Source organism: Triticum dicoccoides, chromosome 7B, assembly GCF_002162155.2.
Source record: "Triticum dicoccoides isolate Atlit2015 ecotype Zavitan chromosome 7B, WEW_v2.0, whole genome shotgun sequence".
Lineage (NCBI taxonomy): Eukaryota > Viridiplantae > Streptophyta > Magnoliopsida > Poales > Poaceae > Triticum > Triticum dicoccoides.
The window spans coordinates 656,439,488-656,458,364 of NC_041393.1; the positions used below are offsets into that span (position 1 = coordinate 656,439,488).

At 45.9% G+C, this 18,877-nt stretch overlaps 1 protein-coding gene and 2 pseudogenes across 1 annotated transcript; 2 read left to right on the plus strand and 1 right to left on the minus strand.

Annotated features, from left to right (window-relative positions):
• Positions 1 to 2,452: 2,452 nt before the first annotated feature.
• LOC119338943 (BTB/POZ and MATH domain-containing protein 2-like) lies at positions 2,453 to 4,009 on the minus strand. The gene is made up of 2 exons (XM_037611147.1): positions 3,776 to 4,009; positions 2,453 to 3,659 (listed from the first exon to the last, which is right to left on the minus strand). The coding sequence occupies exon 2, from the start codon at positions 3,553 to 3,555 to the stop codon at positions 2,761 to 2,763; it is 795 nt and encodes a 264-aa protein (XP_037467044.1). The 5' UTR covers positions 3,556 to 3,659; positions 3,776 to 4,009; the 3' UTR covers positions 2,453 to 2,760.
• Positions 4,010 to 7,472: 3,463 nt separating this feature from the next.
• On the plus strand, positions 7,473 to 8,530 carry LOC119339291 (annotated as a pseudogene).
• Positions 8,531 to 10,958: 2,428 nt separating this feature from the next.
• LOC119339292 lies at positions 10,959 to 12,587 on the plus strand (annotated as a pseudogene).
• The last annotated feature ends 6,290 nt before the right edge of the window (positions 12,588 to 18,877 follow it).

An 18,877-nucleotide genomic window follows, 5' to 3' on the forward strand; every position in this document is an offset into this window, starting at 1 on the left:
GAACTCCAGGAGAACTTCCAGGAACTCCCGGTGCCCTCCCCTTTCACACTAGAAGGAAAAGCTCTTATCTCCTTTTGAGCTTCTCCTGCTGCCTGGAGTTCATTGGAAGCCATGTTCGCTCTGGCCTCCGGAGTCGGAGGGGAAAGATGCTGTAGCTAACGGGCTGGAACTCCGGATGAGTTCCTGGAACTCCATGCCCTCTCGTTTTCACAAGAAAGAAAGGCTATTATATCATTTTTGCTAGTTTCTCCTGCTGCCGGGAGCTCATTATAAGCCATGTTTTGGAAATAGCGGCGGACACTGGAGCACAGGTTCTTCCCTGCTCTCCTTTGAAGGTATTCTCAGAGATGGATTTCCCTCTCCTCTTGTATGCGGGAGTGGAACTGAAGCACAGGCTCTTCTCTTGTTTCCTTGCAGAGTCTCTGGGAGATCATCGTTGCTCCAATCTCACATGTCGGCAGGGGAATGGAAGTACTGTTGCGCCTAGGAGATTAGCACTGTTGCTCCAATTTCGCATTTCGGGAGGATACTTTTAGGCACTGCCTCTTCCCACTATCCTTCCGGTGTCTCCTGTGAGATCATTTGGCTCCAATTTCAGATTTGGGGAGGGAAATGGAAGCACTGGCTCTTCCCACTCCCCTTTCAGAGTCTCCTGGGAGGTCGGTTCTGCTCCGGTTCACGTAAACGGTACAGTTCAATGCTTCAAACAAAACACGGAAATAATGGCTATGTCAGCCTTCGTGCACCTCCTTTTCATCCACATGCTCTATATATATGGGCATATTGGCAGCAGATTCAACTCATAGCACCAATTCTTCAGGACAGACAACTGCCGAGACAAAGGTACCTCTCCCTTCTGATTAATTGAATGTCATTCATGTCTAATAGGCATTTTCTGATCCAAACGAGCATTCAGTCTGACACTCTTACTAGGGTTCTTAATTTTTGGGCAGAGCTAACATCATTTCAGATTCCAGAGGCAGAAATGGCGGCCGCTTTGTGGGACGTCCTGGCGAAGGCCGCCAATCTTGCGCAGCTATCTGGGCTGCACGCTGCCATGCTCGTCGCCGGGGTAATGAGCCTGCTTTGGAATCCGGAGAGCAAGCAGGAGTGTGCCAAGCTCGTGCAGTGCGCTTGCGACCTCCGTGAGCTCCTGCAGTGGCCAACCGGCTGTGCGATCGTGATGCAACACACGGACATGGGGGGTTTGATTAGCAAGGCTCTCCACGACGCCGACGGCCTCGTCGAGTCGTACAACAGGAGCACGCTGTGGCGCCGCGTCGGGTCCGGCCAGAGCACGGTGGCCCAGTTCCGGGACATGCAGAATCGCATCAACAACTATTGCCGGTTCGTGCTGATCATCAACGGACACCTCCTGATGCAGGCAATTAATTATCCATCAGATCCTGATACTAGGTGAGATACTCCACCGATCCTCGTTTACACGTTCAAACATACAATAAGCTAATGCTTAATGATAGCTCGACGTCTCATGTTCAACTGGCAACACGTGCAGGATCCATCAGGTGAACGATCCACCACAAACCGTGCAAGCAGTAGCGGAGCGTCCCACGGGTGCAGAGCCTCCCCAAAGGGCCAACAGTATTGGTCAGGAAGGAGTTGGCGGTCAGCCAGGCAATACCGATGACCCAGCATGTGATATAGTGATTTCCAATGCATGACTCAAATGTTTCCTAGCTTGTCGAGTTCTATGTGAATCTTACGTTCAGTGAGACATTCTGTTACTACTTAGTACTGGTTTTGTTCGCGTGATTTTTCGATGGCGTGCACCTTAGGTGTGGTGGTCATGAACTCTGGTCGTATAATGTAATAGTCACTCTGTCCCACGATATAAAATGTTTCCGCAAGATGAACAGCTTGCGAAAACGTCTTGTATTGTGGGACGGAGGGAGTATTAGCTTGGTACTATTACAAAGAATTAATAGATGACTCCTTTTTGTATCGAAAATAAATTTGTGGAATACTTGTAACGTTTTTGTCCTTCAAGAATCCTTGTTATGTTCGCCTGTTTGCTTTGCTTTATATTGGAAACAGCGCAGTCTGGGTCAAGGCTTTGCCTAGATAAACCTGATCAGGCTGAGACGAAATACATGGACAAGTAGTCAAAAGAAAAAGTTAATTTGACTAGAATATTGGTGCCCTATGATAAAAGAAAATTTCACCACGTGTATGCCTAAATTCTTGCAAGATGCTGTGGAACACGTACAACTGCACAAATCAGACATCAGTAGGCTGGTTCAGGTGTTGGCTCTTGGCTTATTTAACACAGAAAGACCCTTTGTAACTACTAGGACAATCAGATGGTACAAAATGATCAAAAGAACTCCCAGCATACACCAAATACTACAAGGTAAAACAAACAACAGAATGTGGTGTGGCTGCAGCCTGCAACTGAGCAAATCATATCTGCAAACTCTGAATCACCCTGCCTTTAACATAACTGAAACAGCAAATTTTTATCAAGCTGTACACACATATGTATCAGCTTGTGCAAATATTGACAAGCACAGAAGAATAGAAACACAAAATTCTAGAGCATTAGGATTAAATTAGATCAAATTGGAGAGGAAATGCAAGCATTAAGTTGCTCATAACATATATAGATGGATACTAACTTTTCCATTTTAGGCGATTACAGACACAGGTTTCTACTAGACCACACATGCATGGAAACCATAAACAAAGAGTACGGGCATATTAAAATCTTGGGCCTAGCTAGCACTCCTCCCTGGTTACCCTTCAATTCTTTCTGCCCCGCGCAGACTTGAGAAGCTCAGGCAACACCGTAGGACAGCTTGCCTCCAGATGCTTATATCCGTCCGTCGCCAACACAGCATCAAGGATTGCAGGAGTACTAACAATGAAGTCGACACACTTAACCTTGAGCTGTGGGCAGTTGTGCTGCTCGGCTAAAGCCAGAGTTGTCGCTGCCGTGTCGACACTAATGCCATCAGAGAGCTTGCCTTCGCAGATCTGCTTAAGCCTGTCCAATCCATACCTGTCGGCAGCTGCGAGCAGATGCTGAGCCAGCATGGTCACTCTCTCATGCTGAAGACTGAATTCCAGAACAGGATCAGTGTAGATGAAGTAAAGCAACGGCTCGAATACCTCTGCTTTCATGTCCTTGATCTCCACAAACCGAGAGCTCGTCTCCTTCATGTCCCCAAAGAACTCCGCCATCAGTACAGGGGACCTTGCAGCAAGAATGAGCTTGTGCGCAGCGAAAGACTTGCCGGACACAAGAAATGTGACATCCGCTTCCATTCCAGTACGCAGGAGTTCAGCCAAGTGGTCTTGCAAGCTAGGTGATGACCCAGACCCAGACACTTCTTTAGCTCGGGTTGTTGCTGCTAGTGCTGGCAGATCCTCCTTAAGCACGGTGATGGTGCATTCCACAGTAAAAGAATCATTTAGGAGAAAACCAGATAATGGTAGCCTGTTGATATGAGACGAACCGGAGGCGAGATATTTTCCAGGGCGACAGGCAAGCACTTTACAAGATAGCAGAATGTCCATGGGCGGTTGAATATCCATGACACGCTCCTCGCTAATGGTACACGTGCGCCTTGATATTTTCCATGGTGAAGGCTGGATGGGGAATGCAGGGGAAATTAAAGTCTCTTCTTTCGAGTCAGATCCTGAAATGTAGAAGTATCCCGCGTGGGATCCTTGTTAGGACTACTGATAATACAGGGTTACACTTGAGAGCGCGGCGGAGAGGAGGCGACGAGCAGACCGGGGGGAGGTTACTCACCGCGCCACTGGACTGGAGTACGGCTTAGCCTCCCAGCGTGCGCGGGGTCGACCGATTGGTCTCCCGGCGTCCGCGGAGAGGATCAATGCGGATAGATCCGTGCTCCGGGGGGCGGATTTGGGCTCCGACGAACCGCACCAGCCATGTCTGGTGGAGTGCGGTGGAGGCCGGCGCAACGAGGGATTGAGGGAGAGAGGGAGAGAAGAAGACTGGGGCGACTGGTGTTGACGGCAGGAGAATGGAGTGGGAGGTGGGTAGTTGACTGGGTTTAATAATGGGTCACATTTATTTATCACAACATCCCCTTTTAACCAACAGACAGCCTCATGTACCCACACATTTATTGATAACTTAGGTCATGTATAGTGGTTGATAAAAAAAGTTATTTTAATTTTGTCATGTAATTTAGATAAATCATGTATAATGGGTCACATTTTAGTCATAAGACATTTAAACACTTTCTTTTATTAATTTTCAATGTTATACTTCCTTTTCATCAGACTAGTAAATGTGCAACGCACATCAATATTTGGGCAATATATTAATTGCACGCGGATATTAGATATGCAATTATTTGTGTGTTAATTTTGTAATTAATGCAATAATTGGTATGATATTAATTGCACATTAAACATGTTGAACCCTCGCCTTTCGAGTAGTCTAGGTCGTTGGGTTGACTTAATTTGATGGCCGAGATCACTTGGATCTGCCCTTTTGGATTTTTTATATTGGTATAGATTTAGTTGTTTTGAACAACCACTTACGCATTTTTTAAACAAAATTACTGCAAACGCGCGGGGAGAAAGTCATGCCCACTACTTTATTTATCTTGACATGCACACGTGCCAACTGAGCTATCATGTCATATCAGGAAGCATGCAATTTCCCTTCTCTACCATGATGCCATGTCATCACTTATGTTTTCACTTTTTTTTCTTTGTTTTAGTTTACTAACCGTAAGTCCACTATCTCATCCATGCAAAAAAAAACTGCAGAAACGGTTGGTTGTTCACATCCCCACTATATCATTGATATGCAACTTCTCCATGAAACAAGTCTAGGAGTAACAGCTGAAGGCAATGCTTCATTTCCTCATAACATGTCCTTCTCACATGAGTTTTTCTAATAAATAGCAAGGACCTCATCACCTGACGATGATTCATAATTTTTTTCCTTTCTTTGCTCGATCTCTTCTGCAGAACTCAGACTAATATGGGTATTATACGACTATACATACCTAGAGGTTCAGAGGCTAATGTTGGTGCGCAAATACCATGGCACCGATTTTGCTATGGCTGTGGACAGCGTTGGTGGCGAGGTAGGTACAACAACAAGGCGAGACGAGAGGGCGAAGCACTACATGTTATCGACCATGCCGACCAAATCGGACAGGGAAAATAGCGGTGTCACGCAGCCTAGCAGGGTCACGCATGCGCGTGTCCTACATCTCTTACTCTTTCTCCACCACTCGTCACCAGTCTGATTTTGATATGCTACACGAGCATGTCATTGGATTGCGTCCACCGCCTCTAGGATACCTGGTTGGCCTTCGCCTGCACGCTCCACCTATTCCTCACAACATCTATTGATTCAACTGCAGTACATCCAGTTGTTGTAAAGGGGGGAAAATAGCCTTCGGGTATGGCTCTTAAATCGCATGCTTCCTTTATATTGTTTCTAGCATAAACTGTCACATGCACGTCTATTTTACAATCTAGGTGCTATGCATACATATAGCACTATGTAAGTTCAGCGGAGTCAGGCTGGACATAGTGGGGAGTAACTTAGACTAGTAACATACATATGTTACTAGTCTATGTTACTATCTCTATAGTGCATAATATCATAGGTTAGGCTGGTCATAGTGGGGAGTAACTTATACTAGTGTCATGCATATGACACTAGTCTAAGTTACTAGCTACATTCATAGTGGAAAGTAACATAGTAGTAGTGTCATAGATGACTTCATTTATTAGCTTGTAGACTCATCCTTTCTCGGGAAGCACTATATTACAATAACATATTATGTTACTCTAAACACCTCTCTCCTAATTAACCGCATGCCACATAAGTAAAAATTTCTTGGAGTGCGCTATGTTACTACCTAAGTTATTCCCACTATGGCTAGCCTTATCATAGATGGTCTCATTTATTGCCATGCATGACACATAGTACCATCACATTTATTATGTTACGGTATCTACCTATGTTACTATTAGCATCTCTCTCTTCTTTAATTGTCTGCCACATAAGCATATTTTAAGCACCCTTAGTAATCTTGGGAATTTCAAAAGTAGAGCCTTAAGTCGTCAGCAAACGTCTAGAACAACCAGTCCGGACACTGCAAGTCATCCAACCGGGTCTCGTATTTTTCCATGTACTAGTCCGACCGTCAGTTTTCCCCCAAATTGGAAGCAAACCAGGGACGCTTCCGGGAGTCCAGACTTCCAGCACGTAGGACTTCGACACCCTGGCCCATCTAAAACTGAGGCGAAGCCGGCGCATATGTAGCAGTCTAAACTGTTTCGGCACCAACCCTTCCCAATTTTTTCACCCTCTCCGCTCTGATCCCTGCCGTTTCCCACCCCCAATTCCCGCATGTTTCGGTTCCGCCACCGCATGGATCTACACGAGGAGCTGCCGGAGCCAATGAAGGTGGAGAATCCATCGAAGGTGGCCAACTGGAAGATCAACTCAATGACACGGCAAGCCCGCCGACAACATGATGCCACTATATTTCCCCGACTCGTCGCCTCAACTTGTCTGGTCACGACGCATGGCATTGTACTCCCTCTGGTCTTTTTTACTCTGCATATTAGATTTGTCTGAAGTCAATCTCATCCAACTTGGACCAAGTTTATATAAAAAATTATTGACATTTACATAACAACACCAACATCATTAGATTCATCTCGAAATATATTTTCATATTATATTTATCAGATATTATAGATGCTAATAATTTCTAATATAAATTTGGTCAAACTTAGCTAAGTTTGACTTTTGGCAAATCCAATGTGCAGAGTAAAAAGGACCGGAGGGAGTATGTTTATAGAAATTTGTAACAAAGTTAATAATTGCTTCATGTGGAGATTGAAGGGACCTAGCAATAATTGATGGTGAATTTCTCTTCCACTTTTTCACTACAAATTCTATTGAGCACATTTTCACTACAAATTTTGGAAAACAAACACCAAGTGATTGTGTTAGGCCAAGACCCGACACCTGAAACAGTGAAACCAACCTACTATTGTGTCAGATTTATATTGGCAAAGCCTTGACCGTGCTTCCTCTGTTTTTCAGGCAAAAAATTAAAAATAAAATCCTTGATCGCTTGAGGTTTGTAATAAAATAAATAAATCATGTGACTCATGCAATGTAAAGCGCAGGTAGTACTACTCCCGTTATGAACGCTTGACAACACGTTCACCCGAAGCGACCCAACAACTAATCCGGGCCATTACTACATCCATTCATCCATCCATCCATGCATCGAGAAGGCCAACAGGTAGTTTCTTCGTATTCTGCATTGACTGATGCTCATCACCTGTTCGTTTCCATGGGTAATTAATCGACCAGGCCATGCACAACCCGGTGCTATAAATCTCACCACCCCACGGTCTTCTCACACGGCAAAAAGATCTTCCGTCTCCAGCCTTTCTTAGTGAAAAAAGAATACAGTCTCCACCCTCTCGCCATGGCAATGGCAACCACTATCACCGATGTTGCGCGCCTGGTGACGCGGCTCAAGATCGACGGTTTCTGCACGACGGTCACCATGGGCAGCGACGACTGCATCCGATCCGGCAGGTGCGCCGCCGGCGGACACGAGTGGGAGATATGTGTATACCCTGCACGGACGGCGGGCAGCCCCGATGGCAAAAAATGGGTGGCGTTGCGCCTTGTCTTGCTCGGCGAACCCCGTACGGCCGTACCCCTGTTGTGAGGGCCAATCTACGCTGCCAGGCGGTGAATCCAAATCTGTGGTACGAAACCCCAGTGAAGAAAGAGCCGGGAGTTTTCAGGCATCCCAAGGATTGTACACTTTGTGTTTACCTCGTCTCGGTAAGTGATGTCGAGAACTTGCGCTATCTCGCTGGCGATGCTTTGACCGTGGAATGCACCATCACGGTGCTCAAGGAGTCGCCGGTGCCGACTTCCCCGGTGAAAGAGATGCTCGCGCCGTCAGCCAACTTGCACAAGAACCTCGGTGATCTCCTGAATACTGGAATGGGAGCGGATGTCACGTTTCTTGTGTCCGGTGAGTCTTTTGCTGCGTACAAGCTTCTGTTGGCCGCGAGGTCCCCTGTTTTCAAGGCACAGTTCTTTGGAGAAATGAAGGAGAAATCGTCCCCCGGCGTCGAGGTTGAGGGCATGGAGGCCGCAGTCTTCAAGGCCATGCTTCATTTCATCTACACCGACACGGTGCCCGAGCTTGAGCAAGGGCTCGAGGCGGTGGCTGTGATGGCCCAGCATCTGCTTGTGGCGGCTGACAGGTATGAACTGGACAGGCTCAAGATGATCTGTGAAAACAAGCTCTCCAGTGGCATCACCGTCGACACGGCCGCGACGACTTTGGCCTTGGCGGAGCAGCACAATTGTTCGCATCTCAAGGCCAGCTGTGTCGAGTTCATTGTTAGCACTCCTGAAGTTCTTGACGCTGTCTTGGCGACGGAGGGGTATAAGGCTTTGGCTGCAAGCTGTTCTTCTGTGCTGGCTGATCTTCTCAAGTCTGCGTGCCGGAGAAAGAATTGATGGATTGAGGACGAATGTTTGGTACTAGTAACTTGTGTTTACCTTAAGTGTGATGTAAGAGTCAATTACACCACCAGTGCTTAAACTTGACATGAAAAATCACTTTAGTGCTAAAACTTGCGGCATGCATTGAACGGGTGCTAGAACTTGTCTGGGGTGTGCATATACGGTGCAAATCTCGCTCGTATACGCCCGCGGCGCTGACATGGCTTTGTATATCTATGCTCTGCCCACGCGGCAGTGATTGGGTCACATCTATCAGCTAGCAGGACAAATTATTAGTAGTTGCCTGTGTGGCATTGGCTGGGTCCCACCTGTCAGCCAAAGAGCATATATATTAACAAAAAAAAAAATACTGCACTCTCCTGTTTGAACCAGCAACCTTGGCCTTACATGCACTCATGTCTAGCCAACTGGGCAAACGACTTTAGTTATCATAATTGGACGCACAGCGTTCATATTCATTAACTAAAATAACATATATTATAATTTTAATCCAAAGGAAAAGGAGAAGTAGCGGGCGTTCGAACCAGCAACAAAACTTTCCCAGTGCGCGTGCCTACCCAACAAGACAAATAACTCTTTTTCTGAGAGCTACATGACCAATAACTTTAGATGTTTTAATATAAGTTCATACATATATTTTACATCCTTTCAACAAACAGCATACATTGAAATTGTAATCCAAAGAAGAAGGAACTAGCATAAATTAAAATAATCACATATTATTTGAAATCATATTCATTTAACTTTAAAAATATGAATTATAAAAACGGTAACAAAATTTAAATATTGTTCAGTTGATGATCCACAATTTGTGCGCACACAAGGCTCATATTTACTTCTAATTAAACAAAATATTTTTTTCTTTATAAAAACACATCAACTTTATAAAAAAACATGTGAACACTTTTTAAAGCAACATAAAAAATTCTTAAAGATTGAACACTTTGGTACACTACATGATTATTTTATAAAACCAGTGAACATTTTTAAACTCATATGGTAATGTATTTAGGTACATAGAAAAATGAAAATTACTTTAATATTTTTTATTAAACATGTAAATTGTTAAAGTTTTTTAATTCATAATTTATTTATATGGATATTTCATCTGTGACTGAATAATTTTTAAATTAATATGAATATTTATTATGTAATATATTTTATTTACGTATATAGTATTTGTAACGCACGATCATAATTTACATATGTTTTACAAATTTCTATAAGAAAACAACAGTGCAAAATGGGCGGCAATAACAGTAGCCCGTTTGATTCTGAAAGGATAAGAAGAATGTGCATCCTCTTAGTTGATGAAATTTACTCGGCTGGTTGGCTATTGGCGCTCGCTTGTAACGCTGAGTACACAAGTTCGAACCCTGGCGGTGTACAGTGCCATGTCAGCGCCACGGGCGTGTATTAGCAGGATTTGCACCGTACATGAACGTCTGAGCCAAGTTCTGGCACTCGTTCAATGTATGGCACAAGTTTAAGCTCATATTTATTTTTAATTAAACAATCTCGCCAATTTGTGCGCTAAAATGTTCAGAATTGGGCATCTGTTGCCATGTGTGAGCTCTTATCTTTTGGAATACGTATTGCTGAACAGCTCCGCCTCCTGCGCCGTCTCTGCGGCAGGTGTTGGCAGGAAAAAAAAGGGGAGAATTATATCATGATTTATTTTTTGAGGAAGGGAGAATTATACCGTTAGAGCACTTTCTTTAGATCCACCTTTAGGGAGCTTGAGAAGATGTGCGTTTCTGCGTCTCCAGGAAGAAGAAAGATCAATCGTTTTTGTTCCTATACTGAGAATACTAGGCCCGTAAGGGTTCCTTTTTTCTTGTTTTTTTGGATTTTTTTTACCATATTTCTTTGAGCGACACGTGTGCAGCCCTTGTCTATCTCTGCGCGTGTGCAGCGCGTCGTACGGGAGAGTTTCTTTGTTTTTCAATATTTGTTTGACTAGCCGGTTTGCATGGTCAAATTGACGTGCCCGTTCCAGATTTTCTGGGTTTGCTTCATTCCACGCGTCCCTGCATGGGCATGCATGTCGTTGGCCCAGTTCACATGATCCGTCCAGATTTACTGTGTTGGTTCTCCTCCATGCTGCATGGCCATGCATGTCGCCACGTTTGTCTCACATGCAGTTGGACACATTGTCTTCTGGACTTTTCTGAAGGGCTCCATTTTTGTTTTTTCTTTCCTTTTGGCTGCCTATAAGTACTTGTTTGCCTGGTGTTTGTTCACGACCCTCTTTATGTGTTCTTCCTGGTCGTTTGGTCTGGGCTGCTTCTAACCCTATCCGTCGTCGGCGGCCCCATCCTCATGGCCAGCTCCACCACGTCGTCGACCGACGCTCTTCTCCGGCGCCAGATCCGGCTGTTCCAGGCGCATCCCCGCCGGATCCCGGCGACATACCCCTGCGATGCAGTCCCCACGACCAGGCCTGATGCAGCTTCCTCGCTGGCTGGAAACGCCACCAGCCCTGACGACATTGACGTCGGTGTTCACCTCGCCGGAGCCCACCTCGTCCTCTAATTTGGGCTGCTTCCAGCCAGTCTACACATGCGCCCATCAGTCCAGGAGCCTCCCTAGCTGGCTGCCTCGCTGGGAGAAGCCAGAACGTGCCAAACGCTTATCAAATCGCCAGGTGAGTTGGAAGCTAGCTTTGAGAATCTGAATTTGTGGACTTGGGAGGCTGGGAGAGGTTCAAGTCGTTTGGGTTCTGTGCTTGGTGAGTACTGCTCTTTCTAGACTTTTATCAGCAAGGGATAGTTTTGGTGATCTTTTTGTTGTATTCATGATGTTGTGCATTTTTAGATCCGAGGGCCGGTGAGGCAGGCCGACGGTGGCAGGAACACCAAGAAATTCGTCGTGGGAAACATCCAGTAGATTCATCGTCTGGTGAGTGTTTAGCTTGCTTGATTCTTTTTTACAAAATATTGTTGTTTGTTTGGTTTCTTTTTTCACTCTCTTTTGGTTTCATATTTAGCACTTTTTAGATGATCTGTTGACCCATGCAGTTGGAAGGAATGTTCGGCCAGCACTATGCGGATTAATTGATCCTTGTCTTGTTGCTGCTAAGAGTTGAATCTGATGTGGATGTTTTGTATCATTCGTAGCAAGAATTTGTATAGATTTGTAGACAGTAAAAAGATCAATTGTTCTGGAAGGTGACATAGTTGTTTATAGGGAGAGGAATACTAGCTATTTTGGCCTGAGTAGTCTGAATTTCTGTAGATGGCATCAAGGTTTGGAGCAACCATAATACCATTTGGATTGGTTGGAGAAGACGATATATGTGGTGTAAGTGCAACCTCAAAAAATATGTTATCTTACTATGTTATCCCCTTGATTATCTAATGTCTAGAAACAATATTTTTCACCTCAAATGTTGTTAGACTACAATGATCTTCTGGAGCTCCCATTTTATGATATCCATGACAACAAGCTAAATAAAGAGGGCCTAAAGCTAAGGTATGTTTTGATTTCATTTTAGAAGCAAAATAATAATAGTTTGTCCATGAGAATCAATGATCTTTATTTATCTTATTGTTTCTCAGGACTAATTTTATGGGAGAGACAAAGAATAAAGATATGCATCCTGTAGTGCTTACGCCAAAAATGTCAGGAAGATTTTACTTCATCTTTGGGGAGCCTATTGAAACAAAAGGTAGCCAGCTGCGTTAGCAAATAGTAATCTGAAAAATTATCTACATGTTCTTGTGGCAAGTCAACATATGCTGCCCTGTTATCCTTTTTAGATAATCGAAAAATGAGTCAGAATGCATACAGGCGTATTTCGGAGAGCCCATGTCTGATTAGGTTTGCTTCTTGTGTTTTCGATTGGTTTACTTGTTTGCATAGGGAGGGAGAAGGAGTTAAGAGACAAAGAGAAGGCCCAGCACCTCTATTTGCATGTCAAATCTGAAGTGGAGAGCTGCATCAAGTATCTGAAGAGGAGAGAGGAGGATCCCTACAGGAGTACACCGCCCAATCTTCTATATAGGCAGCTCATCGTTCTGATGCAGAAATATCCACATCTGAACCCTGAGTCTGAGATGATCACGTTTGTCATTAGTTAGGACCCAAAGCAAGTGTTTATATTGTCCATGTCAATCTTTTATATACATAGTTTTTTTAAATACCTCAAATTAATTGCAGTTCATTCAAATTAGAAGGGTCTATAAATATTTAAAACTGAGTTCAGAACTGTAAATTTCTATGTGAAGTACATTAGTGGATTTACTAAGCTAGGCAGGGGCTCTCATTCCACTAAATGTTATTTTGTTAATTTCTATCAGTATATTGTGCTAAAGGTCAATCAAAGAAACTAAGCACACATTTCCTATCCACTTTCAGTATGTTTGAAAGTGAGGATTGATTTTTGAAGGCATGTTATATTCAGACTTAACTTAAATATAGTTTTTCTTTTGCATTCATCGAAGCTCTTATTTTCTTTCCCTTTGGGTAAGCCAATGACGGCTGCTACGACTCGAAGAAATTTCAACAATTTTTTTTATATTACCCAAGAAAACACGAACACACATGAAACCAGCCTCCAATTGAAAGCAGATCAACTTGCATCAGGCACACACTACTGCCCACAGAGTCAAAACTCCCCAAAACATAGCCTGCACTGAATAGGAATTGAGCAAAGGCAAAAGCTACTCACTGATGCACCGCGTGCGATCGGGGATGATGAGCAAAACGAGTCTAAAGCTCCATGAGGAAGATGTTCAGACGGAAGGTCACCGTCCATCGGGCGCGGACGCCTACGTGACAGAGGCCTCCCGCGTGATCCTCTTGGTCGATACTGTGGCACGAGAAGGGCAAGACACCGGGTCCACGGGAGCAGACCATGTTAATCTCCCCGTCCACCTCCAGCTCCAAAATCCCCTGCTCCCCGCAAGCACCGCCACGTCGACTACCGCGCCTGGGCGCTAGATCCGGCAGAGGTGGCACTGGTGCGCTCCGCAAATCCCATAACCTTCGCATCCCCCGCCAAGTGGGCGGGCCAGCGCAGGCTCAGTTGCTACAGCGACGGCCTTGACCGGCCGCCTCCTTCCGCACAAGCCAGGATCTCGTCGAGATCGGACGCGACGCACGCGGTCTTGGCTTCGCTCTCTGGGAGAGAACTCAGTCTCTTGCGGCCGAGAGCACGAACAAGGAGGAGGGCGCCGGCTGCCGGCGGGACTCCGGCAGGTCGGGTCGCAGGCGAACGTCTGTAGCGGCAAGCACGAGCACGCGCGCGAGAGAGGAGTGGGTGATGCGATCAGCCACTAGAGAAATGATTTGGGGAAGATGCGTTGGATCCCTCTCGTCCACACTCTCTCTCACTTCCCTTGCGATGTGTTCTGCCTCATGCGACGTGGCACGTCCATTCAACGGCAACAGCAACGTTCTCTTGGAACTGGCAGAAAATCAGGTACGTTACCAGGGACCGCTGCCGTCACCGTCGACGGAATCACGACTATGCTGGAAGGTTCTGCCTTACTGCTTGCAGTGTATGCTTTGTTATCATTTTTATAATCCTTTATGTGAAGAAACAGCAACAACTTCATTTGTTTTTTTGTGATAGTCATGAGAGCTCACACTTTTATTTTGTTAAACCACGGAAGTACAAAATTTAATGAAGCCATGCAACTGATAGATGCTTCAGCAAAGCATATATTTATAGTGTTGCTCAGGAATGCAAATAGTGTCACTGGTGGAAAAAGGGCCTTTGGTCGCGGTTCGCAACTGCCATTAATCGCGGTTGCGCAACCGCGACCAAATAGGCGCGACTAAAGCCCCCCCCCCCTTAGTCGCGGTTGCTTAAGAACCGCGACTAAAGGCCCGTCCACGTGGGCGCCAGGCGGCCGTCGGGGTGGAGGACCTTTAGTCGCGGTTCTTCTGGCCAACCGCGACTAAAGGCCGCCGCAGGTTTAGGGTTTTAGCCCCCCCCCTAAACCTGTTTTCTGTTTAATTTGTATTGTTTTATTTCTTTTGTGCTTTATTTTAATTTTGAAGGAGTTTCACATATTCTACGGTACTACATACATGCATATGAATGTACAATTTCAAACAAATTTGAAATTAGAACCAAAAAGAATTCAAGAGGAATATACAATATATATTCAATATCATCGGATGACCATATACAATTTTGAACAAGTTTCCATACATAATTTAATGCATATAAAGTTCTACGTCCTCGTAATGGTGTTCTCCTTTAGGATGGAGGACTTCCCTCCTGAACCATCCAGCTAGTTCCTCTTGAAGTGGTCGGAAGCGAGCTTCTGGACTAAGCATCATCCGGAGGTTATTCCTCTGAGCATTGGTATCACTCGGAACCCGCTCAGAGGTGTATCTCCGGATCATCTCACAGACATAGTATCCACATAGATTGGTCCCCGCTGGCTGAATATCCCCACCATTCTTAGCCTTTGACCTTTTGAATTCTAGCTCTTTTTTGAATTCACCGACCTTTGTATCTACGAACCGTCTCCAAACCCTACGAGGCAAAGAAAATTAAATGAACAAGAGAGTTATTAGTTACTTGATATTAGGAAATGAACGAAATAGGCCGATCGATATAGAGCGCAAATGAATGAAAATAATTACTTCTGCAACATTCTTCTCATGCCGCCCCAAAGCTTTGGATCCATATTCAGAGAGTCGTGGACGAGACATTCTGAGGTGTCAACTTTAATTACTAGCAGAATCCAGTGGAACCTGCGGACACGATACATGCACAGTACATCATGCATAACTCATCGATTAGCCGGCCACATACCATGCTTGGAGTAAACAAAAGAGAATGTGCTCAAGACAGAAACACTCACCCAAAATGGTAAGGAAATAGAATATCACTTTTGAGTTCCTGCTTTGTAAGAAACTGCCACAGGTCTGCCTCCATGTCGGCGGGGTGATGCTCCAACACATATCCATTAACGATGTGTGGGTCAATGAACCCAACATCATGGATGTTCCTTACTCTGCATTCCTTAATCTTCATTCTGCATGTATAATAGCGGACACAACAATATAGTTAGGACATATATATAGTGCAGGCAATATGAACGAGATGGGGTAGAAATAAATCACTTACAGAACGTAGCAACTGATGATAGATTTGTCGAGCTCGCGCAGATTGAAAAGCTGGAACAATTCACTCAGATGAATTTGTACATAGTAATGTTTGAAGTGATGCTCATATCTAACTTCCGCATAAATATATTCTTTGGCGTTTTTATTTTTTATGTAACCCTTGTACCATTTCAGCAGACCTTTCATTTGTGGAGGTAGATCCTCTTCCTGCGCAGGCTCGACGAGAGGCCCATTCTTCACATATGTAATTACTACCTCCTTCACCGGCGCCTCATCAAGGCCTAACAGTTCACGAAGAGTAATACCTAAGTTGGCCGCTTGTTCTCTGGCACTCGTTACAGTCAATCCATGTGCTACCGCAGCTGCTATGATATCGGGGTCATCCGGACCGGCAGCTTTCACTATAAGCGGGGCAATCGATTGTTTACTTTGTTCCCCGAGCTGGGCAACTCGTTTCCCGCTTTTTTTACTTTCTAATTCCGTTTTCTCGGCCTCCTCCAAGGCTTTGTTCTCCTGGTTCTCCGCCCGCTCTTTCTTCAACATGAGTGCCTGCCTACGAAGTTCACGTGCATAGTCGTCAGGCAGATTCTTCGCGGCTTGGGACAGTGTGCTCAAAAATGACTTAGCCCACTTCTTTTGCTCATCAGAAAATACTGGCTTGGGCTCGGGCTCTCTTTTCTTCTTGCAGTCCGCCTTCCATTTCTCATGATCAGCAGCCGCGGCCGCGGCAGTTTTCTCAGCACTACGTTCCCAAGGCCTTGTGGGGAGAGGCTTCAGTGATGGCTCCGGTACCTTTGTGGTCTTAGGTACATAAGGGTCCGGGTTAATAATCCAGGACTGCTTCTGCTTCTTTGCCGGAGGTGGATTGGGGGGCGGCGTCTGATCACCTGCCGGACGAGGACTGGGGGGCGGCGTCTGATCACCCGCCGGACGTTGTGGACTGGGGGGCGTCGGCTGACGTGACGGAGGTGTAGGTGAACCGCCACCACCACCACCACCACCACCACCACCACCACCGCCACCGCCACCACCACCACCGTAGGGGGGTGGACTTGTTGTCCTTGGCGCCTCGCCTGGAAACTTGATAAACTTCTTTTGCCATAGAATGAAATGGCGCTTGACATCTCCAAGTCTTTTCTCCCCTTCAGGTGTAGCAATGTCAATCTCCAGGTCCTCAAACCCTTGGACTATGTCCTCCACCGTGACACGAGCATAGCCATCTTGAATGGGGTTGTTGTGGTGGAGTGCTCCAGGTAAACATGGTAAAGCACTGCCGATGGCTACCTTCATGGACATGTTCCCGATAGGATAATACAGATGACATTCTTTCATCTCCTTTATATCGTCCACGGGGTAGCGAGGAGGCTCCGGTGCAGTAATTTCGACCACTAGAGGCTCCGGTGCAGTAATTTCGATCGTCGGTGCATCTGCACCAGCCGGTGGGGCCTCCGTGGAAGCCACGCTGCTTCTCCGCTGCTGGCTTCCGAGATCCGCTGGATGATCTTCATGCTGCGCCCGAGCTGCATCTCTTTCGGCTACTAGTACACTCACGGTTTTCTTCATCACATCCATTTCCGATGCCAACCGCGCCACAACATCTGCTTCCCGATCCATCTTTCTCTTCCGGCTTCTGTAACCGTACGGGTCATCATTCTGGGGGAACCCTATTTTCCACGGAATGTGCCCCATGCCTCGTACACGTCCTCCGTGTTCAGGATTCCTGAGGGCTTTTGTCAGCGCGTCGTTCTCTCTGTTGAACTTGATCTTCCCCTCTTGAGCATCCCTCATTGCGTCAATAAGGGCTTGTGTGGGTTTAATTATTTTGCCCCGGTAAACACACTCCCCTGTCTCCGGGTTCAGCGTTCCCCCATGCCCGTACCACCAGCTTTTGGCCCTTGGGTCCCATCCCTCCGTACCTGGACGGATTCCTCGCGCCCTCAGCTCGTTCTCCATCTTCTCCCACCTAGGCTCCCAAAGGCGATACCCTCCTGGCCCCATAATATGATTGTACTCCTTCTTAGCCGCATTTTCTTTATTTTTTTTTCGATATTTGAATGAACTGCTCCGATTTCTTTTGCTTCACAAATTCTGGCCAATCATGTTTCAGTTTCTCATATTGTCCTTTGAAATCCGGAGTCTTGTTCTGCTTGACAAAGTCATGGGCTAGATTTTGCTTGAATTTCCGGAATGCGTCGGCCATCTTATGAAGAGCAAACTGTTTGACTAGCCTCCTCCTCTCCTTGTTTTCCTCAATCTTGTTACCCTCCTCATCGAATTTGTTGTATTCTGGAGGTAGAACGAAATGTTCCATAAGCTTCTTGAAGCAATCTTTTTTTGTTCTCTTATCGACAAAAGTGAAACCAGCAATTCGTGCCTTCTTTGGCTTATTCCACTCCTGGACGGTGATCAAGACGTTGTCTCTAACAACGGCTCCGCATTGGTTGACAAACTTGGTGGCGTTCTTGCGGGGCTCCAGCGGCCTGCCGGTTGCACTGTCGACAACCTCGATGGTGCATGTTTCTCCTTGTTTCATCGTCTTGGTTGCGCCACGCTTTGACGACGTACTCGATTGTTTCGACGATCCGGCCGAGGGCTAAAATAAGAAAGAGAGTCGCGCGCGTTAGTACACACATATTTATTCAAATCAGTTAGTTTGTATCACCAGAGGCTCAATGTATATATATACCTCGGCGCCGGAGGTGGTTGCTACTTCCATTTGAAGATCGTCGTTTATCGACGTTTGTTCGGCATCATCTTTCTGACGGCGCCCTTCATCTTCACCGTCAAGGTTCAGATAAGAAGAGATATCATCTTCTTCTTGTCCGGTCGGCACATATGGAATATCGCCGTTTATGATGCCGAACATATGTGCTTCACCGTCCGGATCATAGTTGTCCATAATTGGGTCAGCTCTATCGTCCGCCATTATGTCAGTCATGAAAACATGTAGTAAAAACAAATTAATTAAGTGAAGAAGGGGGGCGATGGCGGTGGCGGTGGCGAAAGGGCGGTGGCAAAAGGAGGGGGCGAGGAAGGGGTGGGAGAGGGTGTCGCGGTAGAGCGCGAGACGGGGCGGCAGACGACGGAGTCACGGAGAGGGAGGCGAGGACAACACACATGTATAACCCTCGCCGCCCCCTCTCGATCCAAAAAAAAAACACCGCGCGCATCGCCGCCCCCCTCGCCGCCCCCTCTCCGTATATGCGCGGGGTCGTGTACATTTTTTTAAAGCGGGATCGTTGTACATTGACG